This window comes from Sciurus carolinensis, chromosome 12 (genome assembly GCF_902686445.1).
Source record: "Sciurus carolinensis chromosome 12, mSciCar1.2, whole genome shotgun sequence".
In the NCBI taxonomy this organism is placed as follows: Eukaryota; Metazoa; Chordata; class Mammalia; order Rodentia; family Sciuridae; genus Sciurus; species Sciurus carolinensis.
In genome coordinates, this window is record NC_062224.1 from 638,267 (window position 1) to 663,530 (window position 25,264).

At 64.4% G+C, this 25,264-nt stretch overlaps 1 protein-coding gene across 1 annotated transcript in view; it reads left to right on the forward strand.

Moving 5' to 3' along the window:
• The window catches only part of Galnt2 (polypeptide N-acetylgalactosaminyltransferase 2), an 84,186-nt gene extending 65,914 nt beyond the window's left edge, over positions 1 to 18,272 (forward strand). The window contains exons 8-16 of the mRNA XM_047520926.1: positions 1,000 to 1,087; positions 2,783 to 2,870; positions 3,276 to 3,379; positions 6,651 to 6,777; positions 8,421 to 8,513; positions 8,699 to 8,782; positions 10,312 to 10,438; positions 14,044 to 14,163; positions 16,065 to 18,272. Of these exons, the coding sequence (XP_047376882.1) occupies positions 1,000 to 1,087; positions 2,783 to 2,870; positions 3,276 to 3,379; positions 6,651 to 6,777; positions 8,421 to 8,513; positions 8,699 to 8,782; positions 10,312 to 10,438; positions 14,044 to 14,163; positions 16,065 to 16,220 (987 nt within the window). The 3' untranslated portion in view covers positions 16,221 to 18,272. The remainder of the gene's footprint in view (positions 1 to 999; positions 1,088 to 2,782; positions 2,871 to 3,275; positions 3,380 to 6,650; positions 6,778 to 8,420; positions 8,514 to 8,698; positions 8,783 to 10,311; positions 10,439 to 14,043; positions 14,164 to 16,064) is intronic.
• Positions 18,273 to 25,264: the final 6,992 nt, after the last annotated feature.

Consider the following 25,264-nt stretch of genomic DNA (forward strand, 5'->3'; position numbering starts at 1 on the left):
TCCTCTGCAGCGTTGCTCCCCAGGGTTTGGGCCTTGCGGATCCTGGGCGTGGGGAGCAGCTGCTGAACGGGAGGCAGCGGGCCCGGCAGATGTACACCCGGCAGCTGAAGGCAGCCCGGGCTCGCTCAGCTGCTTCCTTGCCTCGGCTGCCCCTCTGGGAGCTCAAGGGACCTGGGACTGCACTGGGGCTGCGGCCTCGGCTCTCACTGGGTGCCCACCCAGCCCATCGTGCCAGGCTCTCCGGAGAAGCAGGTGCTGGTCGTCACTCAGTGCCTGGTGGGGCCGCGCAGGGCGGCCTGTGGCCCCCTCGGGCGCCTCCTCCCGCCTGGAGCAGCGTCTCAGAGCGGGTTGGGCCTCGTCCGTCCTTGTCTGCCTTTCTCGCTGACGCGCCTTCCTGCCATGACACTCTTCCTTGGGCGGATGGCAGAGGTGACCAGAGGGGTGGGGAAATGCGCTGGACTGCGGCGCAGCAGGCAGCTGGGCCCGAGGAAGGGCAGACTCTGGCTGTGGTGCCCGCCCAGGCCTCTTCCGAGAGCGTGTCGGGGGCATGAGGAAGGACGCAGCAGGAGCCTTGCTGTGGGGCAGAGGCGGGCAGCACGGCCCATCGCCTTCTGCTGGAGGGACCTGGACAGGCCCCCTCACCCCCACCGCCCACGCCATCCAGAGAAGCCTGCCCTGGCCTGAGGTCTCCTGCCCCTCAGGACGCAGGGCCACCTTGCTGCACACCCAGGCTGGGACTGACCAGATCTCCTGTGGTGGGACTGTGAGACTGACCAGCCACTGACCTGGTCCTCACCTTAGCCGGGTGAACAGATGGTCAGAGTGTCCCAGGCCCCCCGACCCCTCTCACCCAGGGGCCCCTCTGCCCACTCTGCTGCCATTGGGTTCTGAGTGGGGAGGAGGTCTTGGGGACGCAGGTGGGGCTGCGGGCAGTTGGGGCTGCCTGGTGGCCCGACGTGGGGTCCTGGGAGCTGTGTGCTAGGTTCTTCTTCGTTGCAGGACAGGACGCGGGTTGTCTCACCCATCATCGATGTCATCAACATGGACAATTTCCAGTACGTGGGGGCCTCTGCGGACCTGAAGGGCGGTAGGTGTCCATCCTTGCCCGCCTGCCCTGCTCATCCTGTGCCCCAGGTGTCTGAGCGTCCTCTGCTGCCATCAGGAGTGACAGTGACAGTTCACCCTGCCATGTGTGCCTCAGGAAGCCCTCTTGTGCTAGCAGGGTGTCGGGAAGCGGCCGTGGCCTGGCTTCTCGCCCCTCCTCCCCTCCTCTCCCAAACACCCAGCCACATGGCTCAGTGCCGCTGTTTTCCTTTCTGATCAGAGGCGACAGGCCTCCCCACTGACCTGCAGGGCTAGAGCTCCTCAGACCTGAGGTTCTGTGGAGCCAGGGCTGTGGCCTTCTGCATCGCCCATGCCCAAGGGTCACCACGTCCTGCTGATCCTGCCCCTTGCACATGTCTCAGTCACTGAGCCCTCTGTCCCAGCCCAGCCACCTTTGTCCTGCCTGGCAGCATTTGTCTGGGGGACCATACTGGTTCCTGTAGGCCTGACAGCATGAGTGACCCTCAAGTCCCCTCCCCAGGCACCAGCCACAGCGTGTGTAGGACCCCTTTCCTCTTAAGCATGATGAAGGTGCAGAGCTTCCATGGCCGTGGCCGTGTCGGACCTTGGAGCCAGGGTGTCGCTACACGTGGTGAAATAGGAACATAGACCCCGTCATCCACCAGCCTGTGGCTGTTGAACTCCACCTTCACTTCTGAGGCCCGAGATCAAAGGAGCACAGTCCCCACACTTGCAGGACCCTGGGCCCCACAGAGGAGCCCTCCTGCTGCCTCAGGCCGTGTCCGTGGATGCCACCCCTCACCACCGATGAGGGGTCGTCAGCTCTGACGCACGCCCGCCCGCAGGACTCGCAGGGACCCAGAGGCTGGAAGGAGTCAGGCCACCTGCGCTCTTCCAATGTGCCTGTCAGGAAGCCTCCAGTGCAGCCCTGTCCTGGGGTCAGCTCAGACCCCGCATTCTCATGAGGAACAGGACGTCTGTCCACCTCCTAAGGTTTTTAGCCAGTTGGAAAGTGGCCTGTTCCAGGCGACCCACGGGTCACAAGTCTACTGCCGCCTGATGCAGAGTGCGGACGGGGAGCAGACCCGGGCACAGCCTCAGACGGCCACGCCGGGAGCCCCAGTGCAGCGGCCCTCCTTCAGGGCCTTTCCTGGGCCCCTACCCCGTGGGCCCTGCTGCCGTCCTCATCAAAGACACCCTGGTCACTGTAGGTAGAGGTCTTATGTCCCACCCTGTCCCCACTGCTGGGTGGACTCAGATGTGATTAGAGACATGAGGAAGCCCAGTTTGCAGGCCCAGGAGCTGGTGGAACACATTCCTGCCCCAGGGTGTGGGCAGTGGCCAGTCTACTTGGCCTCCTTCCTCGCTTCTTATGGCCCAAGGACCTGCAGACTCAGTGCCCTTCACCTCCATGTTGATCCTCACCAGCTCCCCTCTCTGTGCTGGAGACGGAAGCTGGGGCCTCACAGCAAGGCCAGGGCTCCCCACTGGGCCACACTGCCCTCCTGCACCACACAGCATTGAAGGACTGGCTGCAGCGGCTTCCTGGGTCAGGGCGCCCACAGCTGGTGTGCTCTCTCCTCTGCCCAGTTGCACTCCTCCACATCAGTTTAGTTTCTCGTGGGTCCGGTGCCCTGTGCCGTCTCGGTGCCATGAGGGCTGGGAGTCTGGAGCCAAGGGCCCGTCTCCTCAGCACTGTCTGCTTTGCTGCTGGCAGGTTTCGACTGGAACTTGGTGTTCAAGTGGGATTACATGACACCTGAGCAGAGAAGGTCCCGGCAGGGGAACCCAGTCGCCCCCATAAAGTAAGTGCCAGCACGCCCCAGCAGGCCGCAGCCCAGCCCAGCCCCGCCCTGCCTCATGAGCCGTAAGGCAGACCCGCCAGCCCTGGGCTGCCCGTCTGCAGCCTGGGACCACAGGCATGTCTCTGTCACCTTGTGAACCTCGCAACTCTGTGAGGAGAGCAGGCCCAGAAAGGCCGAGGGCCTCACCAGGACAGCTTGCCAGCGAGCGTCCACCTGCAGTCGGTCCTCACAGGGAGGCTCAGTGCAGCCCAGGCAGGGGCTGGGGAGGCGTCTGGAGACAGTGGTGGGGTGCAAGATCAGCAGGACCATGCTACTTGAAGGCCAGTGTGTGGTCAGGGAGCCTAGGCCAGGTGTGACAGGCAGTGCTGGCAGCTCGCCGTGACCTGGGCCTCTCTTCCTCTCCAGAACCCCCATGATTGCTGGTGGGCTGTTCGTGATGGACAAGCTGTACTTCGAGGAGCTGGGGAAGTACGATATGATGATGGATGTGTGGGGCGGAGAGAACCTGGGTACGTATGAGGCTCTCCTTCCTGGACAGGTGCCCACATTGCACGACCCCTGCCAGGGGTCGCAGGAAGGACATCCCATCACAGAGGAGAAGGGCAGAATCCGGGGGGTTCTTGAGGGGAAGCACAAACTCCACCTGATCTTTGGCCTGGGGGTTTGGAAGGCACTGACCAACATGGGGAAGCAACCCCTTCCCAACCACGCGGTGGGTTCCCCGCACTGAGCGGAAGCCATAGGGCGGGCCCTCCAGTCCCTCTGACTGCCAGGCGTGGGTCTGCTCTGACCTGATGATGTCGAGTGGCCTGTGACCTGTGTGCTCAGACGGGTGGCCAGGCTCCGGGTGCTTGCCGGGCTTTGGTGCTCTCCCTCACTTGCCTCGCCACACCTGTCCTGGCACTTGGGTCCTGAACTGCAGGGCTGCTGCATGTGGAGTCCCGCCAGTGCGTGGGTAGGTGTGCCCAGGAAGATGGCCAGGCCGTGGTGCTGCTCTGCCGAGGGTCTTACCCTGGACAGACTCGGGTTGTTCCCGCCAGTGCAAATGCCCATCATCTCACGGTGACGTGTAGCTGGTGGGAACCTTTCAACTCTGAGGCCCCTGCGGGTTTGATGTTGAAAGCTGCTCTGTCTCAGCCTGTGCTGTGGGGACAGAGGGACAGAGGGGCCTCAGGCTGGTCTCCATTCCTAAAATCTTCAGGGTACCCTGACCTGAGGCAGGGCTTGGGTGGAGGTGCAGGGTCAGCCAACCTGGGGAGGATCCAGAGCCCACTGGCTCCCCAGGTTCCCGTGGCTGAGCGGAGCAGTGCAGGTGCAGGGGGTGCTTGGGGCGTGTGTGGGCGAGTGCACAGGCGGCCCGTGAACAAGATGGGTGGCAGCTGTGCTCCCACCTGAGGAGGCCACTGTGCAGGAGCTGGTGCTCCATCTAGGAAGCAGGGCTCCATGTAGGAGCTGAGCTCCATCTGGAGGTGCTCCATCTGGGAAGGGGTGCTCTGCCTGGGAGGAGGGGCTCCATCTGGAGGAGGCGGTCTGTCTGGAGGAGGTGCTCCATCTGGGAAGCGGTGCACCATCTGGGGGGAGATGCTCTGTCTGGGAGGAGGAGCTCTGTCTGAGTGGGAGGAGCTCCGCCTGGGAGGAGGAGCTCCGCCTGGGAGGAGGAGCTCTGTCTGGGGGAAGGTGCTCCATTTGGGGGGAGGTGCTCCGTCTGGGGAGAGGAGCTCCCTCTGGGAGGGGGAGCTCCATCTAGGAGCCAGTGCTGTGGCTCTCAGGCTTCTACCTAACGTCTGGGGAGGGCCCTGGGGCTCCGCTGGGCTCGAGGCCTGGGCATCTTCTCCTCCCTGGCTGACTCTGCGAGGACCTTGGCGGCAGTGTGTGGGGGAGCTGCCCTGAGCGCGGCTCTGACCCCTGGTTCTGGGCGCCCAGACCCTGCAGCAGTCCTCAGGTGGGGGTCAGGAGGCAGGGTGCGGCGCTCCCAAGGAAACCCAGTCGGCCTCCGACACGCTGCCCAGGAGCTGGAGTGGTGCCCCCTGTTCCTGGTCAGTGGTGAGTCCTGTGCGGTCAGGCGCCTGCTGGGGAGGACAGGGATCCTGGAGGCCAGATGAGATGAGGACCCATCCTGAAGGAAAGAGGAGGAGAGAGCACTGTGAGGCTGTGCTGGCCCAGGGCAGACCCCAGGGCAGACCCCAGGGCCTACTGAAAAGCCAGGTGCCACCCAGCATCCCCACCTGCAGTCAGTGAGAGGCCACTGTTGGGCTCAGCCTGAACCGGCCCCGGGCCTCCCAGCGGGCCTCCCTGGCTCAGCACGCCCTAGTTAAAGGCGTGAGTTTAGATCTTACTCCTTGAGATGCTGGGACCTTCCTCCTGGGGGTCTCATGGGAAAGCGTTCACTGCGGTGCTGACACGGGCGAGCCCAGGGCCTGGCACCTGCCGGCCAGCGCTTTCCCCAGCCCTGTGTCTTCACTGCTGCAGGGAGTCGCCCTGGCTCACCAGGCCCCATTGGGCTTGGGCTGTCCAGTGCTGTGGCACTCCTGCCCGCTGTGCTGCCCAGCTGGTCACTGACCAGAGGACCTATCTCCTGTGCACAAAGCAGTGCTGGCTCTAGGTTCCCTCACCACCTATGTTCTCGGGTGCTGGCTCCAGGTTCCCTCGCCACCTGTGTTCTCGGGTGCTGGCTCCAGGTTCCCTCGCCACCTGTGTTCTCGGGTGCTGGCTCCAGGTTCCCTCGCCACCTGTGTTCTCGGGTGCTGGCTCCAGGTTCCCTCGCCACCTGTGTTCTCGGGTGCTGGCTCCAGGTTCCCTCGCCCCCAGTGTTCTTGGGTGCTGGCTCCAGGTTCCCTCGCCACCTGTGTTCTCGGGTGCTGGCTCTAGGTTCCCTCACCCCGGTGTTCTGGGGTGCTGGCTGTAGGTTCCCTCGCCCCCGGTGTTCTTGGGTGCTGGCTCCAGGTTCCCTCGCCACCTGTGTTCTCAGGTGCTGGCTCCAGGTTCCCTCACCCCGGTGTTCTCGGGTGCTGGCGCTAGGTTCCCTCGCCACCTGTGTTCTCAGGTGCTGGCTCTAGGTTCTCTCACCACCTGTGTTCTCGGGTGCTGGCACTAGGTTCCCTTACCCCCTCGTTCTCGGTCGGGTGCTGGCTGAATCCCCTTGTCAGGAAAGCCACACCCCTGCCAGCATGGGTGCCCAGGCCCCAGGTCACGTCTGCCTCTGCCGTGTTACTCACGGGTGACCGTCAGTGTGGCCTTCGTGGGGGCCATCCTGCCTGGGCAGTGGGTGCTGAGGGTCTCTCCGCTGTCCCAGCCACTGTCGTGGTCTGAGGCGCCGTGAGCTCTGCAGGCCTGCAGCCTGAGCAGCGTGGTGTCTGTTGTAGGGAGGGCCTCTTCCTGGGGCCCAGTGGCCTTCAGAGCCTCTGATGTCCGGCAGTGAAGCCCGACGTGCACCTGAGCTGGCCCCGGTGCTGGCGGCCCTGGCGAGTACAGGCGAGGCCTGAGAGGCCACCTGCCCGGCAGGCCTCCGTCCATCAGCAGCTGCGGTGTCCGGGCACGCTCGGTCAGAGCCCCATCTCACGATGGCTGGGCCAGATCCGGAGCCCCCATGTGCTTTCTGGATGGTGCTGTGGAGTCTGCCCTCCAGCCTGTCACACTTGTGCACTTAGAAAGTTCCGGACGGCCCTGGAGGAAGGGCTGCTCCTCGGGCTCCTCCAGCAGGGAGAGCAGGCGAGGTGGGTGCAGGCGAGCCTCCCACCCTGGCATGGCTCTGTTGGTCACCCTGTCTCCTCCTCATCTCAGAGATCTCCTTCCGCGTGTGGCAGTGTGGTGGCAGCCTGGAGATCATCCCCTGCAGCCGCGTGGGACACGTGTTCCGGAAGCAGCACCCCTACACGTTCCCGGGCGGCAGTGGCACCGTCTTTGCCCGGTAAGTACTGGGAGACCAAGGCTGAGGGGCCGGACCCTGCTGACCACTCTGCAGATGGGCGTGGCCCCGGGGCCCTGGGTCAGTGGTCTTCAGGTGGCACGATTCCGGGGACCTCTCGGGGGCCCGCCTGAGAGACCCACGCGGAGCCTCGTCATCGCAGCGCCAGGTCCTGGGCTTCCTGTGGTGGCACTAAACTGGCACTTCCATCCGAGTGTGCAGCAGGGCAGGGCGGGCGAGAGCACCTCCCTGCTGCCCGGATCACGGGTGTGGCAGGTCCCAGAGGGGCGTCCAAGCAGACGGGCGACGGCAGGGCTGGCCCCGTGGCAGCAAGGCTCCTGCTGTGCTCCTGGGCGTCCGCCAGGTGGGCCGAGAGGGCAGCTTTGCTTTTAGGAACTGAGGGACTTAGTCTCCTAGGAACGCGAGGGACTTGAACAGCCTTGGAGCGCCGGGGCTGGCAGGGCCGGGGCACCCCAAACCTGATCCCGTCATCCTCCTGGTGGGGAAGCTCAGCTGCCAGAGGGCCGCCACTCAGGACCACCAGCAAGGCCGTGGGCAGGGCCCCGTCCTACCCGGAGAGCCACTGCTTGTGACCCGGTGGCCCAGCACTGGAGCACGTGCTGCATCGATGGTGCCCTTGCGGGGAAGCGGGGCCTCCTGCTCTTCCCGCCCACCAGCCCCGCTGCGCTCTCCCTGCTGGGGCCTTCACGGGCCTGCCCCTGCCGCACCCTCCTCCCTTCACACAGCCCTGTGCCCGCCCGCAGCCCCTGCCCGCTGGAGGTGTGCCGTCTCGGGGGCCTCAGTCCTGCTGGGTGGAAGGACCAGGCCCAGGACCTTCTCGGCTGGGTCCCGGGTGGGGGCCCCTTGTCCCTGCACTCAGGACAGATGACGCAAGTGCACTCTGCAGGAGGATGGAGGCCTCGCACGGGGACCGTGACTGTGGTCACAGGCTCACCACAGGGGCCTTTCTGAAGAGCAGGGGAATTACCCTAAAGGGCCACTGTGGCCTCCCTGCCGAGCTTGTTCTGGAAGAGCAGGAACCTGTGCACGGTGGCTAAGGAAGGTTGCCTGTCCCTGAGGCCTCTGTGGGAGAGTCCAGGGTGTGGGGGCCAGTGGGGCTAGGCCGCCCCTGGGAGTGGACGTGCTGCCGGGCTGCACTCAGGTGGCCTTGGCAGAGCACACCTCCCAGAGCAACTTTCCACGGGCTGTCTCCGCGGTGGGTCCAGCGTGCAGCTTCTCCTCCCAGGGAACCTGGGAGCCTGAGCAGGCCAGCAGGGACCCTGGCCTGCCTCTCCCGTGTCAGCCCTCCCAGTCCACGTGACGGTTCCTCCACCTGGCCTTGGCTTTCCTCAGAGCCCATGTGACAGGGTCCCTTCCCTGCCCTCGTTGCAGGGTCTGTAGGGTGCTCGGGAGTCATGCTGCTGTGTCCTTGGTGCAGCAAGGCCCTTCTTTAAGACAGCGCCTGCTCTGGTTCCAGCGCTGCCTTAGCTCTTTGCTCCACATGCTGCAAGGCCAGAAGGCAGCTCCATGGGCCTGGCCAGTCGCGGTTGCCACACACCAGGGGCGCTCTCAGCCACTCGCCTGACGGACAGGCGAGTGGTGGGATGCCGGTAGACCACCCTCAGGAGGCTCTGTTTTGTTTCTAGTAACACCCGCCGGGCCGCGGAGGTCTGGATGGATGAGTACAAGAACTTCTACTACGCAGCAGTGCCTTCTGCCAGGAACGTTCCTTATGGCAAGTGAGTGTCCTTCCACCTCCTCCTGTCCACAGGAGCCTCTGCTTAAGGCCCGCAGGCCTGGTGGAGGCAGGTGGGGTCGCAGTCCAGAGCCCAGGCAGCCACTCTCTCCTGCGGTGTTTGTGTTGTGTGCAAACCCCTCTCCGTTCTTACAGTGTGTGAAGGAGTCTTGTTTCTCTCTTCTCCAGCATTCAGAGCAGACTGGAGCTCAGGAGGAAACTGAGCTGCAGACCCTTCAAGTGGTACCTTGAAAACGTCTACCCAGAGCTGAGGTGAGTGCCCAGGGACCTGCAGTTGAGGTCTTAGCAGCAAAGGTGCTCAGAGAGGCTGTGTGGAGGTGGCAGACACTGCAGGCCAGAGATCAGGGGTGGGGACTCCTTGCCCCGGCCACCCCCCCCCCTACAAATGAGCTGCCGTGGCCTCTCACTCTCTCCTGCATGGTGTCTCCCCTCTGCATAGCCCTGGAGCAGCCCATCACCTCATTCTGGGAGGTTGCCCGAGGGTAACAGACGGGTTAGTGATGCAGAGGGACCTGCATCTTCAGGGGCCACTGGCCTGCACCGTGCCTGCTGGCCCCTTCCTCTTGTGGCTTCTCTCGCCCTCGACCCTGCTGACTGGAGGGGTGAAGGGAAGCCAGCTAGCAAGTGACGGCCTCGCAGTGATGCAGAGCAGGGCCCTGCCTCCCGCATCCTGCCAGAGGGCCAGTGATGGCAGAGTACTCTTCCGAGCTGTTTCCACATCTGGCCTCTGTGCTGTGATGAGCTCCAGAAATGAGTGGCTCTTCCAGGTTTCAGGAGCCACTGGACTTGAGGGTGAAGGGCTCAGACAGGTCGTGGCACTGTGGACTCGCCTGTCTTCCTGGTCCCAGGCCACAGCCCACAGGTCGCTGGCGCCACCCTGTGTGACTGGGACAGCCTCTCCAGAGCCTCCTGCTGTAGGAGAGGGAGCCGCTCTGCATTAGGTGGCACTGGCCCTGGCAGGTGCAGGAGGGCGAGGCCTGGGCCCCACCAAGGACCACGCTCGCTGAGCTCACAGGCCATGCCCGCGGGGCCCCAGACCCATCTCTCACGTCACCAAGGGCCTTCACAGCAGGGAGTTTTGCCCACAGTGGCACCTGCTGCCTTTACTCTCCTGTGGCCTGTGATGTGTGGGTCACGTGAGATGCTGTATATCGCTAGGGTCACCGTGGCTCGGGGCACACGGGCCCTGTGTGCTCTGCAGACCACGTCTCAGGCGTCAGACGCCTTATCAGCTGGTGAGCCTGCTTCCCCTCCCTGCAGGCCAGGGAGGCAGCAGCGCCCTGTTGGGGTGCTCTCTGACATTGCCACCACTTACTGCTTCTGTGGGCAGGCACTGGGCTGAGGCCTTGAGTGAGCTCTCCGTGCCACGCTGGTTCTAGACAGGGTGGTGAGCTGAGGCTTGGAGAGCATGCTCTTCATCCAACAGTCCCACAGCCAGTGCATGCAGTGAGTCTGGGGTCCAGTTGCATTCCAGAGCTGCCCTGCCATGCTGTGGGGGCTGGTCTCTGGCAGATCCCAGCACAGGTCCCAGCCTCTGGAAGGTCCAAGCAGCTGACTGGTTGTGTGGCATTCAGCAGGCCAACCTGTGTGTCAGGAGGACTTCCCAGTACAGAAGGAAAAAGAAAGCTTCTCCTGCTCACCAGCTGATGGCGTCAGGAGCCCAGCCGGCCTGGCCGTGTGGGCAGGAGGACCTGGCCTGCGGCCTCACTCCTCTTCCCGCTGCTGTGCCGAGGCCACTGGTGGTCTGCGGGGCTGAGCAGGTTCTCATGTTGCAATTGCAGGGTTCCAGACCACCAGGACATAGCTTTTGGGGCCTTGCAGCAGGGAACCAACTGCCTTGACACCTTGGGACATTTTGCTGATGGTGTTGTTGGGATCTATGAATGTCACAATGCTGGAGGAAACCAGGTAGGTGGGGGAGCTTGGCTGGTCACAGGCCTAGCTGCCACCTCCCCGTGTGGGTGCCCCTGTTCTGCAGGGCACAGCCTCTGTGGCTGCGGATCAGGGTTAGGTGGCTGCCGCAGCCTTGGAGGACCTCTAGGTGCCTCCACATGTGCAGCCGTGGCTACTCCCACCGCTGTCCACTAGGAGTTGTAGTGTAAGATGCAGAACACGAATCACCACCTGCTTGGGTTTGAGGCCCTCATACCTTCCCTTGGCAGCATGGAACCCTCCGCCTCTCCCCGCCATTGCAAAGCAGAGATGGCTGGGCCCAGCGCCTCCCAGGGCCCCGGCTCTGGCCCTGCGGCTGGAGCGGTGTGTGTACTCTTACCTCCTGGACTGCCCACCCGGCTCCACTCTGCCTGAGCACCAAAGAGGGCAGTCAGCTCGTTGCACGGGTGTGACGTGTCCATCTTAGGCCCTCAGGCTCTCCTCAGATGCAGCGCTCAGAGGGTGGGTGGGGCTTTGTGTGCCTCCCGCTTTCTGTCCTCACTTGGGCTGCAGTCTCGGAGGCCACTTGACATGGACTGGACATCCTAAAAAGGGTGGGTGCGGCACAGGGGACTCTGCTGGGTCAGGGCAGTCCCCGTCAACCTGGGCTGGCCAGCCTTGCCCTGGCACACGCAGGCCATTCCCAGGCCTCTGGGCCCTGAGGGTGCTCCGGGGCCAGCTTCAGGCTTCGGGCCTGGCTGTGTCCCTCAGTTTCAGGTTCTGGTCCTGTGCAGGAGTCTTCGGTTCTTCTAGTATCTGGAGGGCCTGGAAGGAGGCCCTCCTGGAGGGAGGATGGGTGGGGGAGGGGAGGAGCAGTCCTGTTCTTGGGCAGGGCGGAGGAAGGCGCCCCACTCACGCAGGCGGTGTCCTGGTGGCTCTGCAGCCCTGGTGCTGATGTGTGACTCCAGGCTGGTGCCGCCTGCAGAGTCTCTTGTGGCTGGCAAAGCTGGGCCCAGCATGGCTTTGTTGCCATGACAGCCCTGCTCCCTCCCTGCTAATCATGAGCGTTTCTTCCCCCATTTGGGCCTCAGTGTTGACGGGGAGGCAGCAACGCAGGTGTTGGTGTTTCCGCAAGGCACAGTGAGCATGTGGAACACCCTCGGGAAAGCTAGCACTCACGGCGGGAGCCGGCCGTCGAGTCGGAGAGGCCTGGCCTCCAGGTCTGGTAGCACAGCAGTCGCTCAGATCTTTCCAGCCTGCAGTGGGGCTGGTGAGTCTCCCCTGTGGCCTGTGGCTTCCCGAGGCTGAGCTGCCCCCAGCTGATGAAGGGCCGGTCCTTGGCATCTCGGAGGCCCTCTGGGAGGCGGTACGTGACGGGGCTGCCCAGTCGGCGTCCCCCCAGGCAGCAGGCTTAAGGCCTTTCTTGTTCTATGTTGCCTGCAACTACCCTCACGTGCCCCGGGGAGCAAGGCCAGGTCCTCGGCTCCCAGGCCCACAGGGTGTGGCTCCCTGGGCAGCAGCATCCCTCCTTCCCAGTTCCTCATCAGCACAGAGCCGTCACCAGGCATTTCTGATTTTAAATGCTCCCCCTCGGTCCCAAAGCCTCTGACTTGGGCAGTACACTGCCGTCACCGTGCCAGCGCATGGAACCCACTGGTGACTGGCTGGGCGGCACCTATCCATGGTCAGAGCACTTGGAGCCTCAGGCTCCTGGTTGGTGGTACATTGGTGGCATGGCAGGAGGACCTGCCGCAGACGCACACTGGGGCGGCACCACTAGGACTGCATGGGCACATGCAGGGGCAGCACCAGGACCCAGCACACGAGCCCCCCTTGGCTGCCTGCTCCATGGGCCATCTGCCTGTCAGTGCCGTCCCGTGGTCCCTGTGCTGGGCCTGGATGTCCTAGGTCTGTTTTGACACCGTGGCCACTGCCAGCTGCCTGTGGACGCAGACTTCACGCACGGTTCAGTATTTATCTTACTAAACTGAAATCCAGGTGCAGTGTTAGGGCCTGGAAGCCCGAGGGGCGCTGCCACCGCCCAGGTGCCCCCCTTGTAGAGCCACTGCCACGAGCTGTCTCTGAACCGACGGGCAGAGTGCCACACGCAGGAGGAAGGAGAGGCAGAGGGGCTTCCCCGGGGAGGTACGGCAGGCGTCGAGCCTCAGCAGCACACAGGAAATGGGGGCTTGTGTGTGCTTTTCAAGAGTGGCCGCTCAGAAGGCACTTCCTAAACGTTCTGACCGTCCAGGGGCAGCCGCACGGAGGTGCCAGCGCTGTGCACACCAGGTTGGCTTGCTGGAGCCATTGGGACCTTATGGAGGACGAGGGCTCCCCACTGGCTGGCTATAAACCTGAGCCCCCAGGCGCCTGCTGGCAGGACAGTCTGGGCCTGGCAGGCCCTGATCACTCCCGGAGGTTGAGGCACAGGAACCGCCATGAGTGCCTCCAGGGCTGTCAGCAGACTCCAGGGCTTTTTGGAGCCCACAGGGCCGTTTGGGAAGTTTCTACAGAAAAATGTGGCATAGGCTCCATTTCCAAATCTATTTGACCTAGAGTTGGGTTTTCATAGAATTCCCGACAGCAAAATTGAAGAAACACTAATCAGAAGCAGACAGGATGGAGGCCCAGGGATGCAGGCCACTGGCCCGGTCTCACACCCTGCAGAGGCCCAGGTGTCCATGTTCCCTGGCTGCCCCCCACCAACCCTCCCCAGAGGACAGGGGAGAGGGCACCGGTGTGAGCCTCCTGTGGTCCTGGCCGTGCCTCCGGTCCTCCTGACAGCATGCTTGCGCCTTGTCCATCTTCCCCCCGCAGGGAGCCCTCCTGGCACTGCCAGAGCTCTGTGTCCTGTTGGTGCAGGGGACGTGGGACCATCCTGTGGGTGTGGGGACTGAGTGCAGGGAGGAGGTTGCGGCAGCAGCCTCTGGGCTCACATAGGAGCTGCCAGAGGCCTCGCCACTCTGATCCCAGAGGATCCCCTCCACTGGATCAAGCCCCAGTGACTTGCGAAGGTCCACCTCCCACCCAGCGTGGCCCTGCCTGGGTGACGTACCGCTCCTAGTGGCGGGTCCCTCGGCCATCCCAGCCTTGACTTGTGGGGAGCGTTCTGAAGCACAGGCAAGGCCGTTCAGATGCCCCAGGCTCCGTTCCTGGTCTGTAAATGAGAGGAGTGACAGCCCCACGGGACTCTGGTGCAGAGGGCGCACCGCTGGGGCACCAGCTGCGCCTGGGGGCGGAGCAGGGCGGCCCTGCGCACACGCGGCGCACAGACCATCCGTCGGTGTCCGAGGACTCCGCGAGCTGCGGTGGGTCTGGGTGGCCTTCGTCGTGAGGTCTGAATCTGCCATTTCCTCCTTCGGGTGGTCTCCCAGCTGTTTCCAGACCAACCTGCGTGGGCAGCGTGTGGGCGGGACCCTGGGCGAGCACTCGCCAGACCCAGGCCCGAGGTGCTGCAGCAGCGTCCACAGGCACCCTGGCTAATGCTGTCAGCTGTGGCCACCGGGTGCCCGAGCAGTGTTCACCCAGCCGCAGGCCGAACGCAGCACTGCCCAGCCGCGGGCTGGCCTGGGCCTCCCAGCATGCGCTGGGCCCGCCGGTCTCACCAGGACACCCGCCTCTGACTTGGCCTTGTGTTCCAGGAGTGGGCCTTGACCAAGGAGAAGTCGGTGAAGCACATGGACCTCTGCCTCACCGTGGTGGACCGGGCGCCGGGCTCGCTCATCAAGCTGCAGGGCTGCCGGGAGAACGACAGCAGACAGGTGGGCTCTGGGCACCGCGCACCCCCCAGCTCTGCGGTTGGGTGGCACGTGTGCTCGCAGGTGACTGCCACCACATGATGTCACCTGGCTGCTGGAGCTCGGAGCCGTGACCTGGCAGGGCGCTTTAAGACTCGTCGTCCTTCCTGTTGAAACGCGCACCGTGCCAGGTGGCTCACGTGCGCAGGGGGACCGGACGTGGGTCCACACTGGGCCGTGGACGAGAGCCGTGAGGGCATCTGCTCACAGTGGCCACGGCCGACCACACTTACGGTGCGACTGGCTCTCCCTGGGCTGGCTGGCGGGGACTGGCGGGACCAGCATTCTTGGGACCTGTGACGGGGGCAGCGAGCGACACTCTGGGTGCTACTGCCGGGCTCAGGGCTTGTGGTGGGCGAGGCAGCTGTGCCCCTCACTGTGGCTCCTCGGGGCGTGGCCACCGGCTCCCTGTGCAGTGCACCTTGGGACCTGGGCTTGTCTGATGTGCTCCCTGGCGGAAGCCTGGGAAGCCTGGGTGAGGGTCGGTGACCAACAGATATGCAGCCTGGAGGACCGTCCAGCGTGTGCCTGTGGGGTGCTGCCCCTCCTCCCGAGCCCCTCTGCAGAGGGAGGTGAGGTGCAGAGAAAGGGGCACGGCCAGCTGGGCCGAGGCACCACCTGGGAGGAATGGGCCAGGACAGGTCCCTGCTGCACCCCCGGTGTCAGCAGGTGCTCGCAGGTCTCCTCTCGGCCCCGGACCCCCGTCCTGGCAGCGGGCCGTCCTCGGGGCTCAGCCTTGTGCCCGGGCTGCCTGTCGATGCTGTTCAGGACCGCACGGCACCCGGAGAGGGGAGTGGCTGTGGAGCGAGGGCAGGCCACCGTGGCCACCCAGCCACAGCACTTGGTCCCCGAGCAGGCCACAGTGCGTTTCCCCTGGAGCTGGGGGACAGGGACGTCTGATGTAAAGTGTGTTGCGCGAGGCCTAGGGCAGCCCTCAGTAGAAGGTGCTGGGCGCCCCTCTCCAGCCCTGGCCAGCCGTACCTGACGCCCTGGAAGGCTCTGGGCCCTCCGCCTGCCCCTGAGGCGAGTGGGGTCTGAGGTGCAGCCGAGTCCTGCTGTGGGGAGGAGGTGGCCCCGGCCACCATGGCCATCAGATGGGCGTAGACCGCTGGTGGACCGGCCACCTCCTGGGGCAGAACCAGTGTCTGCCACTTGCTTAAGGAGCGGCTCCCCCAGGACCCCACGCCAGTGCCGGGGTCCACAACCTCCTGTGTTCCCATGTGTGTGCACCACAGAGGGGAGAAGGCCGAGTCAGGGCTACAGACACGCACACAGGAGCAGCTCGGGGGCAGAGCCTGAGGGGCAGAGGTGCCCGGAGGGCTGTGGTGCCCAGCGTGAGGGGTGGTGAGGCCTGGCCTCTGCTGAGGGAAGAGCCCTGGGAGGGAGACGCCATGGCCCGTGTGGTACTAATGGGCTGTTCTGGCTGTGGCTCAGCTGCGGGGCCAGGCCAGTCCTCAGGTCCTGCAGACTCTCAGGGGCCCTGCTCTCTGCTGTGGGGTCTGGGTGAGCGTGAGCTCAGTTGCTCCCTGTGCCCCAGGCCCACCCAGAGCTTCCCCGAGGGTGGAGCAGGCACAGGGAGGGAGCAGCCCCGGCACCAGCCCCTCCTTGCCGCATCTGCCTCTGCCTAACCCAGCCTCAAGCAGGGGCTCCACAGCCAGGTGCTGTGGCCTCCTGGACCCTGGCTGTCCCCGTGTGCAGTGCTGGCTGGGTGCCGGGGCCTCAGGCAGGTGGGGGAGGCCGAGGGGAGGACAGGGCCACGCCCAGGCTGCGGGTTGCGGAGGCGGGTTCCCCGCATCCCTCCGGGTGCTGGCCCGTGGCCCGTGGGTGCTACGGCGGGCTTACTGGCGCCTTCTCCTCTCTTGCAGCGGTGGGAGCAGATCGAGGGCAACTCCAAGCTGAGGCACGTGGGCAGCAACCTGTGCCTGGACAGTCGCACGGCCAAGAGCGGGGGTCTGAGCGTGGAGGTGTGCGGGCCAGCCCTGTCGCAGCAGTGGAAGTTCTCGCTCAACCTGCAGCCGTAGCTGCGCCCACGCCCCGCTGCGCACCGTCGGGCTGGCCGTCACCTTATCGATCATGTTTCCTAAACTTTCTGCGAAACTATATACCTCAGTATTCCATCACGGTCTGAAAGCCAGAGGACCCGGAGACGCGGGCCGTGCCCACGTGGCAAGCAGGGAGGAGAGCCGGGCCCACCAGGCGCCCCCGCCCCTCCGCCTTCGCTTCTCATGTGCTGGGCAGCTGAGGACGGGCCGTGGCGAGGCCAGGAGGAGTACTGGAGCGTGTAGAGGAGGAGGGGCAGGGCCCGGCTTGGGAGGACTCTGCGCCTGCCCCTGGTCCCACCGGCCCTGCTGTCCCCATGGTGACCGGGTGGCAGGCTCACCCTCCTCACTGATGGCTTGCTGTGTCTGAACTCACTTCCCCGTGGGACGCTAAATACAACATGTGCGCGAAAGCTGCGGCCAGTTCCCTGTGGTCTCCTAGGTCGCCATCTTGTCACCTGTGGGAGGGCCACTCTGCTGGAAGGCCAGGTGGCCACCTTTGTCCCCTGGAACTTCATTGGCCTGTAGGTGCTCTGGTGGCCAGCGGGGCCCCCAGGGCCCCTCTGGTGGCCTCCAGCTTGGGACTCGCTGCGTGTTGGGAATCTGCTCTTCATCTGTCAGTGTCTGTGAACCTGGACAGGTTGCTTATTTTGGCAAGTATGTTTTGGGTTTTTTTCATTAATGTTTTTTTTTCTCTGAGGGGAGAAACAGTCCAGCTGCACATCCCCCAGTGTGAGCCAGCAGGACCCCGCCACCCGTGGCAGGCGGGTCAGACACGCTGCACTGGGACACACACCAGCACTGGGTGCATGCTGGCCCCAGACCTGGACACCAGGCCTTCGGGGCTCCCTGAGCTGCGCCCTCAGCCTGCAGGTGGACCTGGAGCCCTGGCGTGCCAGCCGCACCCAGCGTCCCCTTGTTCCATGCAGCATGGCTGCCTCAGGCCCTTGGGTAGAGCTGGGTGGACACGAAACCAAGCAATGCCGCATACCTTGGAGACTCGGGTGGGAGGCAGGGGCCTGTGGTCCTGTGCAGTCTCCAAGGCCGGCACTGGAGCAGGACGGGAAAAACCTCTCACTCAGAACGCTGCCCGGAGCCCACTGTCTCTCGAGCCCCCATCCTGAGAGCCCAGCCCCTGCTGGCGTGGCCACTGCCTGTCCCCCTGCCCTCCCACACAAGCACCCGGGCACCTGGCGCCTCTGACGTGCACATCAGGCCCCTTCAGGCCTCAGAGGCCAGGAGTCGAGGTGCTGGAGTCTGCCGGTGCTCCCATGCTGCTTGGAGAGGGAGTCCTGCTGGCCTCCACCTCAGGAGCCCACAGTGCGCACACTGTGACCAGGCCCTCGTGAGGCCTGGCCAGGGGGCTGCCTGCGTCTCTTTCCCCGCCAGGCAGACAGTGTCCACGTGCCAGGTGACGTCCACACCTCTCCATCCTTCAGTGCAGGGCTGAGGAAAGCCACTCCCAGTGCAGGTGTGAGGCTGCCAGCAGACCCAGAGTGAGGGCCAGGACCAGCCTGTGCGGGCACTGCCCGCAGCACTGGGTTCTGCTCTTGCCCCTGCTGCCTGAGGACAGGCCTCGGACGTGGGGCAGATCGGGCCTGCCGGGCACGCCTGTACCCACTGGGCTGGTCGCCCGTGCACTGCGTGTGCTGTCTGAACCCCGGGCGCCTCTGGCCGAGTCCTGGACAGCTGGTAGCAGAGGCGGCTAAGCGGGCCCTCCAGAGCAGCCCTGTTTACGCGACAGTGTGCCAAAGCGACTTCCTGTGTGTGCGGTCCTTCTCGGTCATCAGGCTGTCCACCCTCCCCGAGCCTGGGGAGCGGCAAGGTGGCATCTCCTCTGTGGTGTCCTGTGCCGGTGCAAGCGGAAGCAATGGTGTCTGTGAGTACGTTTTGCAAATTCAGAATATAGTTTGGTAATTTTTTTCCAGTTGATTTTTAAAAAGAACTGCTGTACAGAGCTTGTACTTTGTCCATTTTATAGATGGAAACCATCCTTGAGATTGTTTAACTTAAATAAAGAGAAGATACTTTATAGATACTCTGTCTGGTGGCGACGCCGTCTGGTCTTGCCAGGTGTGTGTGGTGTGAGGGCCAGGCTGTGGCCATTGCTGTTGCTCTGTGGCGCACACCAGCACTGGCTGCTGCTGCTGTCCAGGCCACCTGCTGGTGTGCTCGGGCCTGTGCTATGTGCCCACGGCGTGGACAGCCAGCTGGGGCCCTGCCCAGGGTCTTCAGGTGCCTTTACACTGCCCCTGCGTGAGCGCACCCCACAGGCTTGTTGGGGAGACCTGATGCTGGCCAGTCATCTAGTGACTGGCCCGAAGTGTGTGGGTGACTTGGAGGAATGCCAGAGCGTGCCACACCCCGCTCGTCGCTGAGACCTAAAGATTGGCCCTGCTGCCGTCCAAGGGACAGAAGCCCCCCTGTTGCTGGTGGTGTGTGCTGGGTCCCCCAGGGCTGTGTGTGCACTTCCTGCGTGGGCAGCCAGAGAGCTTGATCCACTCTTGTGATCAGAGACCAGGAGGCCGTGGGGCCCAGAGCCAAGCAGAGTGGACGGCAGTGCTGTGCTCAGTGGGCATCTGCTGCGGGGTGAGTTTGCCAGGCTGTGAAGACTCTGTGGAACTTGGTCACGTGGGGAGGTCATCCCAGGTGGGGTCCACCCTTGGGACACAGAGAAAGCCACCTGATGGGACAGGTGAGGCACTGCAGGGGGCATTGGATGTGGCACTGCGGAGCCGGGAAGGGGCGGGTCTGGGTCTGTGCAGGGAGCAGGAGAAGGCAGTGGCTGGACCAAGGGCCAGAGCCACAAGCCTTTTGTGAAACTTCTAACCAAACTCAGCTGTTTGATTTTGTAATGACTTCACATTTCAGAAAATATTCAACCAGAAAAACAAATCTCAGTGTCTCCTGTCCATGGACTTGCCTTAAAAAAAAAAAGGTTTTCCTGAGAGTTATGTATGTCACAGCAAGGACACAGAGGTCCCCAAGGCACTGTCGAAGGTTGATCCCCAGCAGGTGGCACTGTTGGGAGGTGACGGGGTCTCCAGGTGCTTTGTCACAGCGACACAAAGGTGTCACCCGGCTGCCTGCAGTCAACTGCCCACTCAGCGTCTGTCCAACTTTATTGTACGTGTCCTGCAAATCATCTGTGCCATGTTTCCCAAAGACCTTGTGTCCCTCGGGTCCAGAAGGAGAGAGGAATCTGCCACCTGAGCATCCAGGCCAGGGTGCTGGGGTTGGGGGCTACACCTGGTCCTTGCCCACCCAGGAGGGCCCCGCAGGGGGTGGGTGTGGAGCCGACTTGACTGCAGTTATGGTCAGCTGTGTGCAGCGTGGTCACTGCAAGTCCCACTCAGAGTAAAGACGTTCCAGAAAGACACTGGCTTCCGGGAGGTCGTGTCAAGACCCTGGGGGTCTCTGTTGGCCACGCAGGGCACAGGCCAGGAATGGCGGACGTGGACTCCCATGAGTTGGCCCTCAGAGCTGGAGCCTGTTGGAGCCTCTTGGTTCTGCAAGCCAAGAAGTTCCCAGTGGAGCTCAAGTGAAACGTCCGAACGACAGGACGCAGGGGCAGGACGCCTGAACAGGCCCCACCGACCTGCGCCCCTCCACCTTGGCACAGGCAGGCGCTCCCAGACACGCGCAGTCCGCGAGCTCTCCCAGTGCCGATCACACGCCTCGCGAGCACCTCAGGCCCAGCTCAGGTGCTCGGGAAGCCTCACCTCCCTGTGGACCCTGCCAGGGGCTGGGCTCTGCTGGCCAGGAGGACAGGGCAGGGTGGCCGCTCATCAAGCATGTGGACGGACTCTGGCGGTGCCGATGAGCAGCCAGCAGTGCTCCCAGAGGCGCCAGCTGCGGAGCCCCCGCCTGCTGTGGCCGTCCCCGTGGCCTGCCCTCAGGGAGGCCACTCACAAACAGGGAGCTGCCGGCGTCAGGACGGATACCGACCCGCAGGTGTGCTGCCGGCCTGCCTCCTCCTATAGTAATTCACATGGCAAAAGTGCCGGTGCTGGTGTCATCAAAGTTCCCAATTCGTTGGCCACGTTCGTGCTAGTGGGGACGCCAGGCGTCAGGGCCACTGTGGAGGGTCACCACTGCCCAGAAGGGTCTGGACCTGAGTGTGCTCCCCGTGGGTGAGCGTGGCTCCTTGGAGATTCAGTGATGTGCCTGTTAGTTTTGGGTGTCACTGGGGGACCCAGGGTCGCCTAGAACAGTGTCTGAGGTGCATCCAGAGGAGGCTGGCCTGTTGGGTGTGGGCCAAGTGGGGTGGGTGGCCCTCAATGTGGGCAGCACCCTCCAGGCCACAGGGACCCCGGGAGGACCAAAAGACCGTTCCCCTCCTGGAGCGGAGGGCCATCTCCCTCCTGCCGTGAACCCCAGAGCTCCAGGGCCCTCGGATGCCAGGACTGCACACGCAGCCCAGCTCTTGGGCCTCTGGACAGAGCCGCAGCCAGCACCCCAGGGCTCGGGGCAGCTGGGTCCCGCCCCGCCGTGTGTGCCGTCGGTCGGTCTCTGCCGAACCCCGCTTGACATGGAGGGTTTGTCCCCCGCTGTGATGTCAAACCGGGAGGGCCAGGACAGTGCTGGAGACAGGTGTCCTTTGGGCATGCCCAGGAGACTGCCCAGGGTCCAGCGATGCTGTGCTGGGCTCTGACCCTGACTCTGAGGTAGAAGAGGATCAGATCGCCCTTGAGACGGGAGCAGGCACTTGATTGGCGTCCCTGAGAAGGAGCAGCTGGCGGGGCCCTGGGCAGGCTGGGCTGGGCCAAGGGGCTTCCGGGAGGCCCCTGCATCGAGCACCAGTGAGCCGTGAGGTCTGGGCTCTGGGCCCTAGGATGTGGCTGGCCACCTCCCCTCCATGCTGAGCAGCCTGGGAGGTGAAGTGGGCAGATAGCTGGGCCCCAGAATAAAGGCCAGGGCCTCCAGACGCACCTTCCACCCAGAGGGATGGGAGCATGCCTGCTGGGAGCAGGCCTTGTCCACAGAGCCAGCATCTTGGAGTCTCGGCCTGGACTCCAGCTCTGGACATGCAGGGCACACGTTGCCCGCTGCCTCTAAGCTCCCCCTGGGCCTGCCTGGTCTGTGCAAAGCCTCTGAGGGGCTGCAGACAGGGAAGGCCCTGGTCTCGGGCAGAACCAGCAAACTAGGGCCCACCTCTAGGAGTGCCCCACGGGAGCAGGGAGGAACCCTGAAGGGAAGGGGCAGTGGAGGGACTCCTAGGGGAGGGTGGCATGGGAGGCTGCCGCTGCCACCTGTGGACAGAGGGAGCTTGGGGGCAGGTGCTGGTTTTGGAGATTTGGGACTTCAGCAGATGCTGTGGGACTGAGACTGTGATTGTGGGACAGACGTGAATCTGGGGGCACTCTGGCAGGCCAGGGGCAGCTGCCCAGAGGTGCTTGTGCCAGGCCTGGAGTGCCCAAGTGTTGTGGTCAGCACAGGGTCCCGGGACGGGCATCTGGAATGGCCTGAAGAAGCCTCGGGAGCCCCCTCTGCCCCACGCTCGGCCTGGAGAACACCGCTACAGGTCGGCAACCTCTGAAGAAGCGGGCCTTCCTCTCGGAGACCAGGGTGCCCTGGTGGCTGGAGGTCCTAGCAGACATCAGGACTCGGCTAGGGTTCAAGAGCTGACCCAGCCAGAGCCTTGGGCACGGCACTTCCTGGGTTTGCCCTCCTCCACGTGCAGGAGAGTGTACTGCCATCCTCCGAGGGCTTCCTTGAACCCCTGACACAAAAATAGGTTACTTAAATGCTGTATTTTGGGAAGATCAATTGTGGGGTTGCCTGCACGCCCATTCTAGAGCTCAGCCAAGACCCATCCTGGACTCCCTGGCATCTCTGGTTGGAAGCAGAGGCTCCATGTGGGGAAGGCTCATGTGGCAGACTGTTCCGCTGCCCTTGGAGGTCCAGTACCAGCAGGCGGATGTGGGGAGCTCTCTGGGGTCAGACCCAGCCCCTTGCCCTCCAGGCCACCTTCTGCCACGTGACCACGGATGCGGGGTGGTGGCAGCAGGAGCATCGTGTGGCGGGGTGGTTTTCCAGGGTAGGGAAGGGCTGCCAGCCTGGCCGGCTCCCGTCTGAGCAGCTCTGGCGGCTCACCAGTCACTTGTCCAACACCACCCCCTTGAGCGGAGGGTGGGGTGGGCGCCCACAAGCCTGGCTGCAGACCCTGGGTCCCGGCCTGGGCCCGGGAGCACTGTGTTGCCCATGACTGGCAGCAGGCCTGACCAGCCTTGCTGTGTCCGGGCTGCTGCCCGGGGCTGACCCCGCCACTCCACCACCCGCTTCCCAGTGGCCAAGCCTGCCCTGCTTGCTGGGCATGTTCCTTCACTGCCAGATGTGTGCTTCTGGGGCAGCAACCCCTGGGGAATGTCCCCAGAAGCCCCAGGAGGTAGTGGCTGGAGGACGAACCGGGGCCCTGCAGCCCTCTCCACAGTCCTGCCACTGGACCCCAGCCCAGATGGCTTGCCTGCGGACACCTCATCCTGGCTCTGCCTGCCTCCCGGGCCTCCTCCTGAGGGCAGCTGGGCATGCATGGCCGCCCTCTGCTGCCCAGACTGCAAAAGGCTGCATCTCAGAGGAGGCGCCGGCATTGGCTGGGAGGTGATTGACAGCGGAGGCGAACTCTGCCGTGGCTGGATGCTGCCCGTCCCGCCTCCACCCCTGCAGCCCCTCGCACTTGGGAAGCATGCCCTCCTGTTTCTCCAGGAGCATGCTGACCTGTGTGGCTCCTGGTGTGGGGGTCACACCACCTCCTGGTCTCCCCGAGGCAACCAGGGAGGAGTCCTGGAGACAGAACGCCCTCCTCACCAGTTTCTCTGGTGGCTGGGATGGGCAGGTGGAGAGACATGGCCCGGCAGCCTGTTGGTTACCTCTGTGGGCCAGAACCTCAGCCCAGACTCGCCTTTAGGCAGAAGTTCTAACCGGGGTGGACCCTGCCCCCTCCCTGTGGCCTCTGGACAGGGTCGGGCTCCTGGCCACGAGGTGTCCTGCTGGCAGATCTCCATCCGGCGGGTTCCTCGGCACCTGGCCTTTCCCAGGAGACCCCAGACCCACCCTCCGGGTCACACGGGTCCCTTGTGCCCTGAAATGCCCGGCCCAGCCCTCCCCTCGAGCAGCTCTGCCGAGGGTGCTCTGACCACGTGAGGCTCTGGGTCGTGTCTCCCCTGCTTGGCCGTCCTTGATGGCAAAGCAGCGCTGGCCGCTCTTAGTGACCAAGAGCCCCTTGCCCTGGAGTCCGCCCCAGACCGTGTGGCTGTTTGACTTCCTGAGTGTTCCTGGACCCTGCAGGGCTCGGACTTGGGGCCCCAAGCTTCAGAGGCTGACCTCTGACCCCGTGTGAGGCGCTGGGGTGGTGCTGCCACGCGAGCAGGATGGGCAGGGACAGCCTCCAGCCCGTGGTGGGGTCCGCCATGCGCTCCGCTCTGCCCCGAGCCTGGACTGGAGCTGCGAGCCCAACAGCGTGTTCTTCGTAGTCACCCAGCCTCGAGGATGGCACTGCAGCCACACAGCAAGGGCTGGCAGCCCAGAGGCCTGGGCCACGGGAGATGTGGCCAGCTCAGCAGGCGAGGCCTGGAAGGGGCCCGCCTCCTGCTCCCCTGCTGGTGGTCGTCCCCTCCTGTGGAAGCGGCTCTTTCCTGGTGCCTCGGTCCTCAGCAAGGCTTCCACGCAGGCCACATCCCACCCTGCTGCGTGGAGGGGAGGGTCCCGGCCCCGAGGACCTGCCCATGGTGTACGGGAGGGAGGGTGCCCAGGCCAGGGCTCTGCACCCAGAGGGAAGGTCTGGGTCCCGGGAGGTGGAGGACGGTACAGGGCTGCAAGCGCTGCAGAGTGGAGAGCTGAACGCTGGTCCAGGCTCAGGAAATCCAGGCGCCTGTGCCCTGTCGTCAAACGCCTCCCTTCCTGTTCGGGCCGAGCAGCACGCGTCTGTCTCTGTCCCCCCGGAGGAGGTGCCAGCCCTGGAAGGGGTCAGCCTCCTCATTTTACAGGGATCCTTGGTCGTGACGGCTCCCACGCCGTCTCCTCTGAGGACTTGTCCCGGCCCAAGGATGCCGGCTGTGCCATGGGGGCCCCAGCGAGGCCTCCGCTCCCATCTGGCCCTCGCCCCTCGCCTGCCCTGCCCCTTCCTTCGCCAAGAGCCCCAAGGATCCCCAGGCGTGGCTGCCCCAGACCCCACCCTTCCCCACGTCACCCCTGCGAGGGACCACGAAAGCCCCAAGCAGCGTCCCAACTGCACTGGGAAGTGTGGCCAGCCAGCCTGGCTGGAGAGACGGCACGCAGCCAGCCGCCCGCTGGCCAGGGCTGGAGGAGCGCTCGGCTCAGGACCGACGCTCAGCTCAGGCGCTCCACCTGGGTAGAGGCCTGCTGCAGGTTGTGGCCCCGCCTCAGGGCCCAGGTCCTGGCAGCACCCTGGGCTTCGAGTCCCCAAGGGCCACGTACAGAGCTTGCTGCCCCGAGGTCTCAACTGGGTGCTGGAGGGCAGCCAGGGGCAAGGAGGCCCCAGAGCCAGGTGCTGCCCGATCCCTTGCCTCAGGCCCCCAGGTGAGTGGGGTCCTGCACTGAGGAGGGCAGAGGGGACTCGGGTGGGGCCCCTGGGGGTCTTTGTGGCCCTGGCGTGGGCATCTGCCCAGCAGCTGGACAAGGGCTCCACTTCCTGGCTCTGCTGCTTCTTAGGTAGGACTAGTGCTTCCCTCGGGGCTGTCCTGCCAAAGCCCACAGATGGGCTGGGCCACCTCCCGCCTCCGAGGACACGTCCCAGGCTGGATAGTGCCAAGCCCTATATGCCCAGCTTCCCCCGGGGTGCGTACCTGTCGCTCCCCACATGGCCCAGGTCCGACTACAGCCAGAGGGACCAGGACAGCCAGAGGCGAGTGGCCAGTACCCTCCTGGGCCAGTGCCCCCCATGCACATCACCCTGGTCTTTTCAGCTGCCCCTCCCTTTGTTTTCTATGTGGACACCTAACTGGTCATTGCCTCTTGTAGGGTAGAGTCAGGCCTGGACACTGCTTGAGCACAGCGATCAGGCTTGT